Genomic DNA, 18,943 nt, shown 5'->3' on the forward strand with positions numbered 1-18,943 from the left:
GCTAATAGGAGCTGAGAAGGGCCTGCCTCTGGACACAGACACACCTCAGAGATACTGCAAAGATATCAACTTCGCAGTAGGCAAGTCACTGAACTTTCTGGTTTCCCAGTGCATGTAAAAGTGGAATTTACACTATAGTCTATTCAGTGTGCAAGAGCATTATGTCTAAGGAAACAGTGTACACATCTTAATTTAAAAATACGCTACTGCTAAAAAAAAATGCTATCATCTGTCAACACAGAGTTACCACAAACCTTCAATTTGCAAAAAGCCACAATAAAGCAAAGTACAACAAGATATGCGTGTGTGTGATGCACGACAGACGACATTCAAATGTCTGACACATCCCCAGGGGAAGCATGATGGCCATGAATCATGCCCAGCTCACTGGCTCTAATTCTATTTTTTTTTTTTTTTTCCTTTCACTCAAGGAAGCTCACTGGGGTGTGAGTACAACGGGCATTTTTTAGGATAACTACTCTAGATTATTCAGCTCTTGGTAAAAAAACAAACTACCCAAAATGACTTCGGAAACCTCTCGAATGACGGCGTTGGGGTAACATTTCTGTGTAGACAGTGCCAGGCGCTGGGGGCCTTCCATGGTGGGTTAGCAAGAGCGCCAAGGAAGGCTGGCGGTCCTGGCCACCCATGCCCCCAGCCTGTGTCTCTCCTGAGCCCTGGCCTTGCAGCATTCTTACTCCTGACAGCCGTAGCTCTTCCCTCCCCAGGAGAAAACCACAGGGGTCGGGGTGGCGAGGTACGCTTCTGCAACTCCCCCACAGTGATTTTGGCTCCAGCTTTCTTTGGGGGACACTGGGTTTTGTGGGACCCAGAGGTAGGCAGATTTTCCAAACTTGACAAGCTGCTTTTCTTTAAAAGTCAGAGAGTGGAGCCTTAAACAGCATCGGGAATGCTTGCCCCAACTTGCCTTGCCCTCACCTGTCCTGAGGCAGGTGGGCAGCGTGGAGCTGCTTTCCATGGGGTGAGTCTCGTTTGCAGGCTCAGTCTCAAGACTGGGTTTTGTGTTGCTTCATCTGGTGGGAAGGCCTGGGGTGTGAGGGGGGGTAAACCCTCTCTGGGGGAATGTGGAGATGAGTGCGGTTCAGCCCTTGTCCTCATAGAGTGCCCCGTGGAGTATGAGCAGCAGACTGCAGACCTCCAAAATGTCTAGACTGAGTCAACATTTCCTTTAAGGGCCAGAGGAAAGGTTTTTTTTTTTTTTTTTTTTTTAAAAAAAGCATGTAGCATTACATGCTACATAACATAACATATAACATAGCATATAACATCACAAATAATGATAATACGAAACGACACCTGCTTGGATAGCCAGGGTTCTGTGAAGCAGCCTTAGAATCAAGCATTGAGGAAGGTTGAACACTTTAGCTGGAGAAGAGGGAAGGGCGTTTTGGACAGAGCCGAGAGCCTGAACAGGGGTGAGGGCCTTGCGAGGATGGACGGCACTGGGAGACAGCAAGGAGCTTCAGAGTCGCCAGAGCCTGTGCAGCTGGCAGGGGAGGGGGACAGAGGCTGGAAGAGCCATCCAGAGGTGGGGGATCGGAGGCTCCTCGTGTGTCCTTCAGAGGACTGGCCTTGTGCTCAGGAAGGACAGTAAACTTCACAGGAAGACAGTTCAGTGGGCTCAGCCACTGTGTCCTGTGGGGCTCAATGGGGGCTCGGGGAACAGGAAGGGAAAAAGAAGCAAATGCCACATGCTTGGAGCCAAGGATAGAGTGGGACGTCCCCCTGTGGGCCCGTCCAGCTTCCTTCGCGTCTTGTCTTCTCTCCTTCCCACGTGCTGGTGGATCCCTGCTCTTACAAGACCCGTCCCCTCTGTTTTCATTCTCTGTCTTTGTCTTCGGTGTCTGAGGAGGAGGGCTCATGCGTGTGTGGGGAGAGACTTGGTCCTGATTAACTGCAGGGGAAGCAGTGGAGGCAGGCGAGGCCTGTCTGGAGGCCCAGCTTCACAGGCTTGCTGTGTGGCCTTGGGCCAGTCTTGGCCCTTAAGCAGGGGCCCCTGAGACGAAGTTCCCTGGGTTCCTTCTGTTTAGGCATCTATGATACCAGCTTCAGTGCCTTTTCCAAGGTTCCTCTCCGTGCCTTCTCCCCTGCATCCCCCAGGCCCACCCCTGCCTCTCCCACCTGCTGTATCAGTCTGTGGAATGGCTAGGAGGCCAAGAACCACCTCTTTTCCTCAGCGCAAAAGAGACCATGGAGCTCATGAGTTGTGCTTTAGTTATCCACATGCTTCCCAGAGTAGTGTGGTCCGAATAGCCTTCATTCCCACATAATACATGTCCTTTAGGTAAATTCCACATGAGAGCTGGGAGCTTCCCATGTGGCTCAGTGATAAAGAATCCACCTGCAATGCAGGAGATGCGGGTTTGATCCCTGGGTCAGGAAGATCCCCTGGAGAAGGGAATGGCAGCCCACTGCAGTATTTTTGTCTGGAGAATCCCATGGACAGAGGGACCTGGCGGGCTACAGTCCATGGGGGTGCATAGAGTCGGACACAACTTAGCGACTAAGCAACAACAATCATGGAATTTACTTCAAAGGAACACATTCCGGAAAACCGCCTTCTTGTTCCATAGTGTTTATGGGGGAAATGGCAGAACATATGACCTCTCTGTGGCTCTTGGAGCCAGATGGGTGTGACAGAGACCCTGCCTGCGCGTACCTACTGACCACCTGCAAGCCCAGGAAGCATCACCACTCGCTCAGGAATGGTAGTTCCACGTGTTTGCTGCGCATCACGAGTCCCTGTGGGTACTTTTCCAGTCATCCATCCAGGGCATCCAGCAGTTGGTTTTTCAGACACATGCTCGCTCTGTGGAATGCCGTGTGGTCAGTGCTGTGAGGGAGAGATGGGTTTTCATCCCTGGTGGGATGTGAGCTGTTCTTTGAGCACTGTGCCTTGGCAGTGGTGCTGCGGCAGCTCAGAGCGGCCTGGGGCAGGCCTTGAAGAGGGTTTGGAGGTCAGAGGTGGAGACGGGAGGCTTAGCAGACAGTGGTTCCCAGACACATCCAGAGGTCAGAGGGCTCAGCCAGATGATAGACTGCTGCTGGGGCCAATGGTCAGCACGTGGAAATGTCCACATTCCTGTTATGTCATCCATACAACAACAAAACAGCCATAATACCACCCCCCTGCCCCCTCTGCGTGCACGCAGGCGCGCACGCACACGCACCTCGGCAATAGAATGATGTTTCCAAAGGCCCACTTGTTTCGAGCATAGTTCTGGAATTCACTTGCACATCTGCCCAGCTTTGTTGCAACAGGATTTATCGGGTTTTAGAATAGACTGGTATTGTATCAGCGCTTTCTTGGTGGAGGCTTCTCCCGAAATCCAATGTTTCCTGCCCACCTGGTTCTAGGCAGAGGAGGCCTGACTCCCTGACTCCCAGCCTTGGGGGACAGGCATTGCCTTACCAGGCGAGGCTTTGGAGACTCGGGTGTGGTGTGCTTTGGAGAATGCCATGGCTCCTTCCCCTCCTTCTGGCTGTGGCGACACCCTGTGGCCTGATCTGGAATTGCACTTTGGTGGTGGGAGGCCCACCGTCTTTGTAGCTGCTGGCCCTTCTGCCTCTTGTTCTCTGTCGCTCTCTTCTGTTCTGCTTTTTCTCCTTTTTCCCTCCGTAGACTCGGCTTGGCAGCTGGAGAGGCTGGTTCGTTTGCCCTTGGGGAAGTACTTTATCAGGCCGGGCGCCATGTCTCAAGTCGCAGGAAATCCGTGTTTTGGGGGATGGCCCTCGCCAACCAGAGCCAGCTTTCTTCCTGTGTAAGTGGCCACAGAGAGAGCGTGCTTTAAGAGCAAGTCTCTTTGCACCCAGAGGTGATAGGCGGTGGCAGAGCATGGGGAGGGAGGGAGCAGGCTTGCATGGTCGGGCAGGGTCGGCCAGCGTAGACTGAGAAGGTCCTACGAAAGATGGGCTCTGACTTGGAGCAGTGGAAGTGTGTTCTGTTCGCCTCCTGGGGCAGAGGGGTGTCTGTAAGAGCAGAGTCTGGGGAGTGGTCTGAGACCTGCCCAAGGGGAGAGGGTGGGAAGCCAACCAAACATCCTGGCTGTAAATCCTAGCTTTGCCTCTTTTTAGCTCAGCTGATTTTAGGCAAATCACCCAGAACCCGTCTGTTCCCTCCTGTTCTATTTTCTGTACCAAGTGGCTACAAGATGGGGAGAGGGAAAGGATGGGTCCTACAACACTTTTTTAAAAAAAATGCTGCTATTTCGTGAGTGTTACTCTGTGCTCTGCACAGCTGTAAGCTCCTAGTGAGCATCATTTGATTAAACCCTTGCAACAAGCCCATAAGGGATTCTGTAGTCATCCCTGTGGTACACACGAGGATTCTGGGGCACAGGAGGGTTACATCACGCCCTGGATGAGATGGTCACAAAAGTCAGGGACTGGACCAGGCTCAGAGTGTCCAAGACAAACACTGTTGTCAGATTGTGACCCTGTGCCTATCCCAGGGTTTGTGGTTTCCTCCAAGGCTGGGGTTCTGTTCTGGGGGATGATGAGTTGAGGTCCCTTATATCTCCTCCTCCTCTTTGAGCTCCTCTTCCTTCTCTGCCCAGTGTCCACAGGGTCAGAAAAGAAGAAGGGACATGCCCATGGGCTTGAGTGAAGTTGAAGCTCATCTCTGGGGTTTATGGGGCTTCTCAGGGTCCATGGTGAACAGGGGTCCCCAGGCTGGGCTGCCAAGCAGATGCCCACATCCTCGGGCACACTTCTGAGCTGGATGCTGGAGATGGACAGCCGAGCAGACCCAGCTCCACCCTTAAGGAGGGTTCCCTGACCACCCTGGAGGCAGATGAGGGTGTCTCTGCCATATTCTATGCCAGAGGATGTGGACACAGTGGGGCTCACAGTTAGGTGACTGCACTGGCTCATAGAGGATGTGAAGATCCTGCTGGAAGAGATGGACCTGGGCTAGGGGAACAGCAGACCCTGTTTGGTGGAGAAGGGGCAGGCGAGTGGGCTGGGACAGGGCACCTGGGGAACAGAAGTGAGGAGCAGACCCCACCAGAGAGCGTGATGAGGGGCAGAACTGTCAGGAAGGGCTGGAGGGCCCCAGTGCCCCCATCATCGTACAGGCTGCCCCATAACAGCCACCCTACAAGCCTCAACACCCTAGCTCTGCATATCACCTTTGCCGGGGGAGGCTCTGGCCTCACAGTCCTGTGGGTCCCCAGGGAGAAGAACCCAGCCCCCACAGTACGATGTATTGAAGCGGGTACCTGCCCTGCCACCCGGCCCAGCCTGGGAGTGTGAGCTCTCCCTTGCCCGAGCCCCAGCTCAGGGCTGCAGTTTTGTATGGAGCCTCTCCTTCAACTCAAAGAAGGAAGGCCCATGCTTGGTCAGTTTCCCCAGCCCAGGATTTCTGTGTGTGTTATTAAATATTCCAGAAATCTCTTGTCATTAAACATCTAATAGTACCCAGGGCTTTTGCAGGGGATTCACCTGGCGACTCTGACTAGTTAAGCATCTCAACCTTCACAGAGGTGCTGGCCCCAGGAGCCTGTGCGTTTGGGCCTGCCCATGCCTCACAGTCTGCCTCTCCTGGTGGCTACTGGTCTGACTTCTAGAAGGCCCTGTGGCAGTTAGATAACTTGTCCTTTGAAGGTTTTTTGCTCCGTGCCTCCTCCCTGATTTTGGATACCATTGCTTCTTATGGTGCCGGGAGATGGCGCCTCCAAACTCTTTTCACATTTGAGATGGAGCCCTTCCCAGGGAGGCTGGTGGGAGAAGTGGAGAGGGCTGGTGGGGAAGCTGCTGGCCGAGGGAGGAGTTTGTGCGCAGATGGTTTTCTGTGGGTTACTCGGCCTTGGTTATTTTTAGTGTGTGTGTTATTGACTGAAACTCCCTTTCATTCTCATTTCTCCCCCATTTCCTTTCCTGATTTAGGTTTTTTGAGATACAGAAGCCTGGGATCTGTAAGATGCTTCGTGTCCTGGCCTTTGCTTTTCCCTATACCTGGGACTCCCTTCCCGTCTTATTCAGGGTAAGGGCCCTGCTCTGACCCCCCTCTGTCTGTTGGCAGCACCAGGGAATCGGTTGTGTCCTGAGCTCTGGGGGTCAGACGCTGTCCTGGTCACAGGAGAACACATGGACGCAGAGCCCCACCTGCTCCCGCTCTGGGGGTCAGACGCTGTCCTGGTCACAGGAGAACACATGGGCACAGAGCCCCACGTGCTCCCTTATTGGCACTCACAGACCAATCAGGTGGCACGGACAGAGGCCCTGATGGGCATAGGCAGCCAGCACCTACCACGGGCACTAGGTAGGTGGCGCCAGGAGATGCATCAGTGGCCAGTGCTACCCGGAGGCTCAGGAGCAGTCTCGGAGGGCTGGGCAGGAGAGGCAGCCTGGGGTTTAGTAGAGTGAGCAGGAGAGTGGGCTCTGGAGGCAAATCTCTAATATTCACTCACTGCAAGACTTCGGGCAGGTTTTCTACCATCTCTGTGTCTCGACTTCCCTCATCTGGAAAGGCCTGGTAATAACACCTCCTTGTGTCAGGCTATGGAGAGGATTACATGAGATAATGTGTACAGTGCTAGCTGGTGGTGAGAGTCCCATAAACGCATTATTATATATTATCATCAATTAACATAGACGTAGTAGGGAAGGAAAGCGTATAACTGAAGGTCTTAAAGGATAGATGGGAATTAGATGGTGAACACAAAGGAAGAGGGTATAGGAGGGAAGATAAGAAGAGGGAAAATTCACGCATTCTCAGATGGCCGTGCGTTCAAATCCCAGTCCCACTACTCACTGGCTGTGTGACATTAGGCAGTGAACAAAACCTCTCTGAGCCTCAGTTTCCTTATCTTTAAATGAGGCTGATATCCCCTCCTTCACAGGGAGGTAGAGGAGGAGTCATCAAATGAACAGACCTGATGGGCCCAGCAGTTCCAGTCCCAGGCCCCGAGGGTGGAGGCAGCGTAAAAGTCTGGTGCATGAGGCCGAGATGGCAGCGCCCAGGGCTGAAGGAGAGGGGTCAGGCTGGCTCCACCAGCTGAGACACTGAGCCTGTGCCCCGTGCTCAGTCCGTGTGGGTCTGGGGAGACCAGAAAGGGGGATGCAGCCCACTCCGTTGAATCCTCCCTGGAGGACACAGACCACACCCAGGAAACCAGCGCAGAGAGAACAAGCCAGCCCCGCAGGCCACCCCTGCAAACAGCATCGCTTCTTGTCAGGATGAGTGCTGGACGCTCCTGGCACTCAGCTGCGTCAGACTCCGGGCAGAGGGGGAGGAGGGATCTTAGCCTGTACGGTGCTGTGGCTGAGCACTCAGGCTCTGCAAATCAGCCTGACTTCTCTACTAATTAGTGGTTGGCAAGTCACCTTCCAGCCCAGTACTCTCATCTGCAAAATGGGAGAAATGGAGTCTGCCGTGTGGTCATTGTTGAGGCTCTGATGAAGTGATGCACACAGGAGGCCTGGCCTGGTGCCCTCGGAGGTGGTGGCTGCCGCTATTTTTAACGATTGTACAAAAACCGTACCAAACTCCAAACCAGGATAATGTCCGTAATTAATAGTTTTTAATGACTCAGAAGGCCTTCCAGGAATTCCTAGGCCTTAAAGCCTTAATTAAGAGCATCAGTTCAAGGGATGTGCTGGTTAAAAGTGAGTTCAAGTGTGAATGGGCCATTTTTTTTTTTTTTTACTTACATTTTAGCCCCAGGGGTGGGGGTGGGGCAGAGTAGTGATATATTAGCAGGACTTTTTTTTCCCCTTTCCTTTTCTCTTCACTTCTGTTGTTTTCCTTCCCTTCCTTCCTTTCTTCGTTTTTTTTTTTTTTTGGTAACTAAATAACCCAAAGGCTCTCATGAGCATGTAGGGGGTTAAAATACAGTTACGTTAGGTCTCAGTTACTCACACTCAGAAAAGGAAGCCTGCCCACACAGGCCCTGTGAGGTCCCTTTCCAAGCACAGACACCGGGAGGGAACGGCCTTGGCGCACAGAGTCCACTCGTGTGCGTGGGGAGGTCTACAGACCTCCTCTCGAGCCCTGATGTTTCTTTCTGTCTTTAAGCTTTTCATTTTGCGCTGGAGTTTAGTTGATTTACAGTGTTGTGTTAGTTTCAGGCGTACAGTAAAGTGATTCAGGGATACATAAACAGGTATCTATTCCTTTTCAAGCTCTTTTCCCGTTTCGGTTTTTGCAGCATGTTGAGCAGAGTCCCCTGTGCTATACAGTAGGTCCCTGTAGGCTATCCACGTTAAGGCTTGGCGTTTCTTTCAATACCTGCAGGTATTCCTGCTCCCCGGGGAGAGTGCGGAGAATGAAGCCACCGTGTACCACCAGAAGCACGTGGCCATGACCCTCCTGGCCTCTTTCTTCTACTCTGCGCATCTGCCGGAGCGCCTGGCCCCTGGACGCTTCGACTACATCGGTGAGCGCGTGGTGACCCTGCTGCCCAGGGGGCGCTCCCATCCCTGACAGCAGTGCTGTAGTTGCCAAGGGGAGGCAGGGGCAGGGCGGGAAGCAAATCCCCAGGAAGTTGTCCAGGCCCAGGCCAAGGTGAGTGAAACTGTCAGGTGACAGATGTCAGGATGTGCACAGACCGTGGATGCCCAGGGAGGGTGGTGGAGGATGCAGAGAAGGTGGGTCTAGGATTCTAAAGCATTTCTGGAGGGTGTGGGGACAGGAGAGTCCCATTATTACCTCGAACGTGAAATCCCATTATTAAGTGACCATGGAAGGCAGCTGTAAAGAGGAAGAGGAAAGACAGGGTACAGAAGGCTCTGAGGGTACCAGCCGGTGAGGGGCGGGCAGTGCCAAGGAGAGGAAAGAGGGTCTCATTCAGGTGGGTGTGATGGTGCCAGGAATCATGGTAGAGCAGTGGTTCCCAGACTCAGCAGTTCCCAGTCTGGACGAGTAGTCTCAGCCTCAGCTGGGAGCATGTGGATCTCAGCCCCCACCCCCAAGACATCCTGCTGGGGTGGGCCCAGCACTCTCTCAGAAGCTGAGTGCTTCTCCAGGTGAGCCTGAACGTGCTCAAGCCAGAGAGGCCATGTGGTGAAGAGGAGGCGTCAGAGCTACAGGGGTTTATACCTGCTGGCAGAGTTCCTTCCCCTCTGTCGAGGGACGTGGGTAGCGCTGTGCAACGTGTCTCCTCCACCCTGGCTCTGGGACTGGCTGGAGGAGGGAGCCTTGGCCACTTCTGGTGAGGCTAAGGGGTCCTGGGATGGGAGCTCCTCAGATAAGCCACCATGGAGATCTAGGTCCTCATCCCCGGGTGGCGAGCAGGAACCTCGGTTCTCCCCAGGCCCATTTTGTCCATGAGTTTCCATCTTCTACCCAAGAAACGTGGCCACATTTTGCCTTGACAAGAGTTTCATCTCCTTTATTCCTTCTCCTCTGCCAGAAGGGATCACATGAGCAAAATGGTTAGAGGGCAGATTTCAAAAAAGGAGGGAGATGAGAGGGCCAGGGGATTGGAACCTGCCCAAGGAGCCTGCCCAGCATGTCCACCTCCCTAGCCCCAGCCCAGCCAGAGGAAATAGAGCTGATCGTGTACAAAGTCTGGGGTCAGCAGGAAAAACATAAAGAGACACTGGGCCTTATTTTGCCAACTCTGGCTTCTTAATAACATTTTATTTACTCACCTCTATCCTGTCCCTTTAGGCCTAGAGCAGAAAGACACTCCAGTGGGGGGACATGGCAGAGATGGCAGATAATGACACCATCTTAAACAAGGGCTTTGGAAAGATCTCTGTCCTTAAATAACAGTCAGCCAGATTTTGAGCTTCCTCCCCAGTGCCCACAGAAGCTCCTCCCTCTTCCTTCCAGACGGGATTGTTGACTTTTCCTGCAGGCACATTTCACATCCGTCCAGTGCTCTTGACTCTTCCATCTGTTTGTCTCCTGCCCTAATGGAGACAGGTTTGTGCCTCAGTTGGTGGGCGCAGCTGGTCACTTCCTACTGCTTGGCCCTATGTCCTTGGAGAGTACGGTTCTCAGCTGGATAAGGAACCACTTCTGCCGCAAAACACACAGATTTGGAAATTGTACACAGCCCAGTAGTATGTCTTGAGTGAGGCAGGGGCGGCCCCTCCAGGCACAGTATCTCCCTGGGGGATGCAGGCTGGGGTGCTGGCAGCTCCTTGCCCTAAGGAAGTCATTGATCACTCATTCAACTTTCCTGCATCTTCATTCACGACTTGGCTCTGGCTCATTAGGGCAGATGGCCAGTCTGGTCCCTTCTGTGGACACATTTATTGAATACTTGCTATAGGATAAATCTTGGGGGTACAACACTGAATTCTTTTTTTTTTTTTTTAACTGAAGGAGGGTCCTTATTTAACTCTTGTATTAGTCTGCTAGTGCTGCCATAACAAAGAACCACAGGCTGCATGGCTGATACAAAAGTTTATTTTCTCAAAATCCAGAGGTTAGAAGCCCAAGATCAAGGGGATGGCAGGGTTGGTTTCTTCCAAGTCCTCTCTCCTTGGCTTGCCAGGGGCCATCTCCATTTCTTTTCACATGATCTCTCCTCTGTGTATGTGTACATCCTAATCTCCTCTTCTTATAAAGATACCAGAGCGGGTCCCTCGCTAGTGACCTCGTTTTAACTTAATTGTCTTTTAAAAAACCTTATCTCCAAATATGGTCACATTCTCAGGTACTGGGATTTAAGACTTTCAACATGTGAATTTGGGAGGGGGAGATACAATCAGCCCATGAAACATGCAGGCTTCTTATCTTACTCCTGGTTTCTGTCCCCCCAGGCAATCCCCAGCCCTGGGCAATGGACTCCTTTTCTCACCAACTACCAAGTCAGTACCTCCCTGCACACTGCAGCCACCCTCCACTGGGCTCCCACCCTCTGGGGATGCATACATGCTGACCAGGGTCCTGTGAGTTATCAGAGAGAAGGAGCCCCTCATTGTGTCTGGGACTAACCAGCAGTAGGGGGAGGAGCATCTCACAAGTGGTCAGCAGAAAGTCTGGCTGGCTTCCCCTTTGGTATTGAAGTCAGGATCAGAACTGACTGGTGACAGCTCTCGAGAGGTAAACTTTAGTAGAACTTTCTCATGTGAAAGGCGGGACTGGTGGATAAGCTGTTTTAAAAATGGATTTGGTTTTCTCTGATGGCCTTTTTATTTTTCTCATATGATATTTTAAAAATAAAAACTTTAAAGTATGTATCACACATGGGCTTCCCCGGTGGCGCTAGTGGTAAAGAATCCACCTGCCAATGCGGGAGACACAGGAGTCACGGGTTTCATCCCTGAGTTGGGACGATCCCCTGGAGGAAGGCACGGAAACCCACTCCATTATTCTTGCCTGGAAAATTCCATGGACAGAGGAGCCTGGCAGACTGCAGTCTGTGGGGTCGCAAGGAGTCAGACACAACTGAGCGACTGAACACACACACACACACACACACACACACACGTTATATATAACATAATACCCTGATTTCAAGTGCACAATTCAATCTTTTTTTTTTTTATTTTAGCAAATTTACCACATTGTATAACTATCACCATATATGAGTTTTAGAACATTTTCATCACCCCAGTAAGATCCTTCCTGCCCACGTACTATTAATCCCAGCTCCCTGTCTCAGGGATTTGCCTTTTCTGGACAGTGGGTATCTTGCATCTAGCTTCTTTTACTCCACAGTGTTTTTAGCACACAAGCCATAGGATGTTATCAGTAGTCCATTCCCTTTTTATTGCTGATTTTGGTGGCCTTTTGTGTGTTTGCTTTAGGTCACAGCCACCAGCTGTTTCACGTGTGTGTGATCCTGGCCACACACATGCAGATGGAAGCCATCCTTCTGGACAAGACTCTGAGGAAGGAATGGCTGCTGACCCACTGCAGGCCCCTGGTGTTCGCCCAGATAGCCGGAGCCATACTTCTATGCCTCATCTTCAGCCTCAGCAACATAGTTTATTTCTCAGCTGCTCTGTATAGGATTCCCGAGCCGGAATTACATAAAAAGGAAACCTGATTCATACCATAAGCTTTTCGTACCAAATGTCAGCATTAAGCTACGACATTCTAACTACCATAAGCCAATGGCATGGTCCCAGTTTGCAGTGGCCTAAAATATTTAGAATGCTTGATATCTTGGCATTTTTGAGCGGGTTCAGGTCCATAAGGTATTTAACTGGGGACACTTCTCTAGATGTGCATTGGATTCTGTAAGTACGATTTTAAAAGGGGGACATGGGTTCAAGTCAGTCCTCATTCATGCAAATCATTATTTCATTTAGCTTTTAATTTATTTAAAGTATGTTCTCCAATTCTATTTAAACAGCTGGATTAGGCGTACCACCCTTGTAGCTTTACTATTAAATAGTTGGATTAAGCCTTACTACCCTTGAAGTATTACTCTTGGAAAATGGAACACGCTTCATCTGATGAGTTTCATGTAGCAAAGCCTCTCCTACCACAGTGGAGGAGGATGAGCTGGGAAGGTCAGTCGGGGAACCTGAGAAAAGGGAAACTGAGTCTTCGGGAGCTGTGGGGACTGGGAAAGCATTCCAGAATGAAGAAACCTGGTTTGGGGAGGGACCTTCTTCCTTTCCCCACCTAGTGAAGGAAATGAAAGAGCTCCCTCTTTCCCCGAAAGTCCATTCTGCTTCACCATGCAAGGTTCCCATGCCATTATGGACTTGGATTTTGTTAAAAGTTCACAGCCTGTGGCTGGGGTGTCATATGCTCTGTTTTGCTCTGTTTTCTTGTTGCCAGCTTGATGCTGTGAAGTATTATGCAGCACAGGTGAAGTGTGTTACCCAGAGGGCACTAACTGAATTAATCCCAATTGGTTGTACTCATCCATCACCCTTTAACCAATGACATCACAATGTTTGGGGAGGTTACATTTAATGTTGCTTTAGCATTTCATATGTGCTGCAGAATTTAACGTTCACGTGCAGAGGATACTACAGACTTTGCCAAAGGAATGGAAACGCTTGGTGAGCTTGTGATAAATGTAGATTCCCCAGGCGAATCAGGAGACGCTGCTTTACCAGTTTAAAATGTTGGTTTCCTGCAGAAGGTCTGTACTGGGACAAGTTCCCCAGGTGATTGTCAGGAGGGCCATGGGCCAAACCTGCAGAAATGCCGGTGTCACGAATTCCTGAATGCCCAGGGCCCATCAGCTGTGTTTTGATTGGTCTAACTTTCAGCAGCTCACCACCTAAGGCTGTGTCCTCTGCTTTCCACTCTGTGGAGTACTGAAACACTGAGTATTTTCTCACCTGTTGCATTACTCATTAAAAGTTCAGTATTTCGTGGTGTTTTCATAGAGTACAGAAATGCTGAGGCCCATCACTCCCTGACATGCACTTGCTGACGACTTAAGGGACCATCCATCGCAATGCAGGAGCCTCTTCTGCTGACTCAGGAACACCCCAGTTTCTTAGAACACTGCCTCTATGGTTAACTGGCCCAGACGTTTGAATGACCTTGTAAGTAGCTCATCAGCTAATACTCTGAAGACAAGTAGCAATTTATATCGGATATGAGTGGTCAACAAATATGATTTCATTAGTTTTATTGTCTGTTTACTTCCTCTGGGGAAGGTAGACTGATAAAATTATATAGGCTGGTAAATTTTTGGTACATTAATTGCAAGCTGCACGACAAAATTTGTTTTTTTGGCAAGAGGTTGACACTATTACTGGAATTGTACTCCAGCAGGGGTTCTGGGCTTCCATTTCATCTTACTGTAACTTCAGTTTTATGGTGGACAGAGGTACTAACTTTAAGTACTCCATTTTAGTAATGCCAAAGGCATGAAGGCTTCTTAATTCTCTTGTTTATAGAAAGTAACATAAGGTTCTTCATTTAGCTCAGAAGTAGTTGAAAGATCACAGGTGACTAATCTGAAGGACTTTTAGAACATTTAGTCTTTGGTTACATTGCTTTTTCAGCATTGCTTAATGATGAAAATGAAATGTTAAATCAACAAAATAAGGCCAAGTGTTTCATAATGTTTTTATACATTTGGTAAACTTAGTCCCATTGTATACTTTTGGACAGTGTTACAATTAAATTTTATAACAGTTTGCAGTACGCTGATTTGGAAACTTATAATGATGAATGAGAATGTGTTCAAATATATTCATTTTCATTAAGTATTATGAAGTCTAATGTAAATATAGTTTTGCTAAGCCATTCCAGAAATTAAAAAGGCTGGCAGTGGGTCAGGTGAAAACCTCACTGGGAGGATGTCTTTTAATGTGTGTGTGTGCTCAGCTGTGTCCGACTCTGCAACCCCACGGACTATGGCCCACCAGGCTCCTCTCCATGAAATTTTCCAGGCAAGAATACTGGAGTGGGTTGCCATTTCCTTCTCCAGGGGATCTTCCCAACCCAGGAACGAACCCAGGTCTTATGTGGCTCCTGCATTGGCAGGCGGGTTCTTTACCACTGAGCCACTTGGGAAGCCTTGTCTTTTAAGGTAGCAGTTCTCAATTTTTTTTTTTTTTTTTAACATCTCAGTACACTTTGGAGATATACTATATTCCCCCTGGTAGCGATTGCTCACCAAGGCCCTGTCTCCTAAGGGGCAAGGGGAGAGGGCACACTCCTGAAGGGATGTACCTCTTCCCCCTCCCTGGGCTCAAGAAACACTACTCTAGAATTTACTGATCATTTTCATTGTGATAAAACTCAGGTATGCTTGGATGAGGCCATTTGGTCACTTGCCTCTTCCTTCAGTCACAAATGGAGAGTTTAATTTTTCTTGCGCAGTCTTTGGAGAGGAACGCTCCTTCTTTCCTAAAGACATGAATTTGTCAGACTTCCCTGGTGGTCCAGTGGTTGACAATCCACTGCCAAAGTAGGGGACACAGTGTGATCTCTGGTCCAGGAAGATCCCACATGCCTCAGACAATTAAGCTTTTGCACCACAACTGCTGAGCCTGAGCTCTAAGAGCCCAGGAGTTGTAACTACTGGACTGCTGAGCCTGAGTGCCCTGGGGCCCTTTCTCCACAGTAAGAGAAGCCACTGCTGTGAGAAGCCTGCACATTACGACCGGAGGTAGCCCGCACGCAGCAACAAAGACGCAACGCAGCCCAAAATAAATAAAGTATATTTTTTAAAAAGACAAGAACAGGTCCCTTGGTGATTAGATTAGAATTAGAAGTGGGATGTTTAGAAGGCTTTTGAATACAAGTGATTTAGATATTTGGTCTGCAGCAATCTTTCTCAAAGTGTTTTTTGGAGAAGGAACTCAGTTCCCAGGAGATATTCTGAGGAAGGCAGGATGCTGTTCTGGAAAAGAATGCTTTTGTCAGGTTCATCAGAGAAACCTTTCATTCCCATCTGCTTTGTCCTGAATTTGGCTTGGCCATGGTACCCTTTATATATGAAACGGCTCTTAACCCTGTATATCAGCATTTTGTAACATGTTGTTGAATGCCAGCCTCTGATTTTCCAGTCGACAATCCATTATGAATGAAAAGGCAGAGACCTATTTCCAGACTCAGAGATGTTCTTCCAGCTTATGCTAATGTCTGGTTTTCTTAAATTATGGTAGGAAAAATAAAATTTATTTATTATAGTAAAGTCCTGTTTCTCCTTTGACTTAGTTATGTTTCACCTACTATGCCGAAAACATGTTCACTCATCATGAAAAATAGATTCCTGTATATGTATAGATTGTGAAATCATTCACTGAATGTTTATTTACTGCCAGGTATATATAAAACAAACACTGTCCTAAGAGTTGGGAATATAGAAGTGAAGAAAACCCAAACTGTCCTTCCCTCATGGAAAAGATACACTGGTCAGCCAGTAGGACAGGAGATACAGATAAATTCAGATAATGGTAAGTGCTGGTGGCTTAGATGGTAAAGAATCCGCATCCAGTGTGGGAGACCTGGGTTCGATCCCTGGGTTGGGAAGATCCCTGGAGGAGGACATGGCAACCCACTCCAATATTGTTGCCTGTGAATCCCCATGTACAGAGAAGCCTGTGGGGATACAGTCCATGGGGTTGCGAAGAGTCGACTGAGTGACTAAGCACAGCACATCAGGAAAATAAGCCTGGGGACTTCCCTGGTGGTCCAATGATTTAGACTCCATGCTTCCACTTGAGAGTCCCTTGAACTGCAAGGAGATCCAACCAGTCCATCCTAAAAATCAGTCCTGGGTGTTCATTGGAAGTACTGATATTGAAGCTGAAACTCCAATACTTTGGCCACCTGATGCGAAGAATTGACTCATTTGAAAAGACCCTGATGCTGGGAAAGATTGAGGGCAGGAGGAGAAGGGGACGACAGAGGATGAGATGGTTGGATGGCATCACTGACTCAATGGACATGAGTTTGGGTAGACTCCAGAAGTTGGTGATAGACAGGGAGGCCTGGCGTGCTGCAGTTCATGGGGTCACAAAGAGTTGGACACGACTGAGTGACTGAACTGAACTTCCACTGCAGGGTTTGATCCCTGGTCCAGGGAACTAAGATCCTGCTCCCACTTGGTGTGGCCAAAAAAAAAAAAAGAAGCCTGGTGAGGGAATAGGAAGGGGTGGGGTGAGGCAGCTGAGACTGGATAGCCACTCTGATAACCCGACATTTGAGGAGAAACTTAATGGAGCACTAGACCATTCAGGTATGACCTAAATCAAATCCTTTCTGATTATATGGTGTAAGAGACAAATAGATTCAAGGGATTAGATCTGATAGAGTGCCTGAAGAACTATGGATGGAGGTTCCTAACACTGTAGAGGAGGCAGTGAAACCGTCCTCAAGAAGAAGAAATGCAAACAGGCACAATGGTTGTTTGAGGAGCCCTTACAAATCACTGAGAAAAGAGAAATGAAAGGTAAAGGAGAAAGGGAAAGATATATCCATCTGAATGCAGAGTTCCAAAGAATACCAAAGAGAGATACGAAAGGCTTCCTAAATGATCAAAGAAATAGAGAAAACAATAGAATGTGAAAGACTAGTGATCTCTTTGAGAAAATTGGAGATACTAAAGGAATATTTCATGCAAAGATGGGCACAATAAAGTATAGAAACAGTATGGACCTAATAGAACCACAGTTCAGTTCAGTCACTCAGTTGTGTCCAACTCTTTGCGACCCCATGAACTGTGGCAGGTCAGGCCTCCCTGTCTATCACCAACTACCTGAGTTCACCCAAATCCATATCCATCGAGTCGGTGATGCCATCCAGCCATCTCATCCTCTGTCATCCCCTTCTCCTCCTGCCTTCAATCTTTCCCAACATCAGGGTCTTTTCAAATGAATCAGCTCTTCATATCAGGTGGCCAAAGTATTGGAGGTTCAGCTTCAAGATCAGTCCTTCCAATGAATACCCAGGACTGATCTCCTTTAGGATGGACTGGTTGGATCTCCTTGCAGTCCAAGGGACTCTCAAGAGTCTTCTTCAACACCACAGTTCAAAAGCATCAATTCTTCAGTGCTCAGCTTTCTTTATAGTCCAACTCTCACATCCATACATGACTATTGGAAAAACCATAGCCTTGACTAGATGGACCTTTGTTGGCAAAGTAATGTCTCTGCTTTTCAATATGCTATCTAGGTTGGTCATAACTTTCCTTCCAAGGAGTAAGCGTCTTTTAATTTCATGGCTGCAATCACTATCTACAGTGATTTTGGAGCCCCAAAAAATAGTCAGCCACTGTTTCCCCTGTTACCCCATCTATTTGCCATGAAGTGATGGGACAGGATGCCATAATCTTCATTTTCTGAATGTTGAGCTTTAAGCCAACTTTTTCACTCTCCTCTTTCACTTTCATCAAGATGCTCTTTTGTTCTTCTTCACTTTCTGCCATAAGGGTGGTGTTATCTGCATATCTGAGGTTATTGATATTTCTCCCGGCAACCTTGATTTCAGCATGTGCTTCTTCCAGCCCAGCGTTTCTCATGATGTCCTCTGCATATAAATTAAATAAGCAGGGTGACAATATACAGCCTTGACATACTCCTTTTCCTGTTTGGAACCAGTCTGTTGTTCCATGTCCAGTTCTAACTGTTGCTTCCTGACCTGCGTACAGATTTCTTAAGAGGCAGGTTAGGTAGTCTGGTATTCCCATCTCTTTCAGAATTTTCTCTTTCACAAAGTTTATTGTGAACCACACAGTCAAAGGCTTTGGCATAGTCAATAAAGCAGAAATAGATGTTTTTCTGGAACTCTCTTGCTTTTTCCATGATCCAGCAGATGTTGGCAATTTGATCTCTGGTTCCTCTGCCTTTTCTAAAACCAGCTTGAACATCAGGAAGTTCATGGTTCACGTATTGCTGAAGCCTGGATTGGAGAATTTTAAGCATTACTTTTACTAGCGTTTGAGATGAGTGCAATTGTGCAATAGTTTGACCATTCTTTGGCACTGCCTTTCTTTGGGATTGGAATGAAAACTGACCTTTTCCCGTCCTGTGGCCACTGCTGCATTGTCCAAATTTGCTGGCATATTGAGTACAGCACTTTCACAGCGTCATTTTTCAGGATTCGAAACAGCTCAACTGGTATCCCATCACCTCCACTAGCTTTGTTCATAGTGATGCTTCCTAAGGCCCACTTGACTTCACATTCCAGGATGTCTGGCTCTAGGTCAGTGATCACACCATCGTGATTATCTGGGTCATGAAGATCTTTTTTGTACAGTTCTTCTGTGTATTCTTGCCACCTCTTCTTAATATCTTCTGCTTCTGTTAGGTCCATACCATTTCTGTCCTTTATTGTGCCCATCTTTGCACGAAATGTTCCCTTGGTGTCTCTAATTTTCTTGAAGAGATCTCTAGTCTTTCCCATTCTATTGTTTTCCTCTATTTCTTTGCATTGATCCCTGAGGAAGGCTTTCTTATCTCTCCTTGCTATTCTTTGGAACTCTGCATTCAGATGCTTATATTTTTCCTTTTCTCCTTTGCTTTTTGCTTCGCTTATTTTCACAGCTATTGGTAAGGCCTCCTCAGACCGCCATTTTGCTTTTTTGTATTTCTTTTT

General features: G+C 48.5%; 2 protein-coding genes across 7 annotated transcripts in view; both read left to right on the top strand.

Annotated features, from left to right (window-relative positions):
• Window positions 1-15,539, top strand: part of PAQR5 (progestin and adipoQ receptor family member 5) — a 98,577-nt gene extending 83,038 nt beyond the window's left edge. For 4 of the 6 annotated variants that reach the window (XM_019968195.2, XM_019968194.2, XM_070796990.1 and 1 more), the window contains 3 exons: window positions 5,908-6,004; window positions 8,258-8,399; window positions 11,728-15,539. In XM_019968195.2, the coding sequence (XP_019823754.2) occupies window positions 5,908-6,004; window positions 8,258-8,399; window positions 11,728-11,969 (481 nt within the window). In that variant the 3' untranslated portion in view covers window positions 11,970-15,539. Of the gene's footprint in view, window positions 1-5,907; window positions 6,005-8,257; window positions 8,400-10,737; window positions 11,704-11,727 lie in introns of those variants that run through there. The other 2 variants (XR_011568737.1, XM_070796991.1) reach the window with 2 other exon arrangements.
• Window positions 13,298-18,943, top strand: part of KIF23 (kinesin family member 23) — a 60,017-nt gene continuing 54,371 nt past the window's right edge. Inside the window, exon 1 of the mRNA XM_070796988.1 lies at window positions 13,298-13,434. Coding sequence (XP_070653089.1) covers window positions 13,427-13,434 — 8 coding nt within the window. The 5' untranslated portion in view covers window positions 13,298-13,426. The remainder of the gene's footprint in view (window positions 13,435-18,943) is intronic.

The sequence above is a fragment of the Bos indicus genome, chromosome 10 (genome assembly GCF_029378745.1).
Source record: "Bos indicus isolate NIAB-ARS_2022 breed Sahiwal x Tharparkar chromosome 10, NIAB-ARS_B.indTharparkar_mat_pri_1.0, whole genome shotgun sequence".
NCBI lineage: Eukaryota > Metazoa > Chordata > Mammalia > Artiodactyla > Bovidae > Bos > Bos indicus.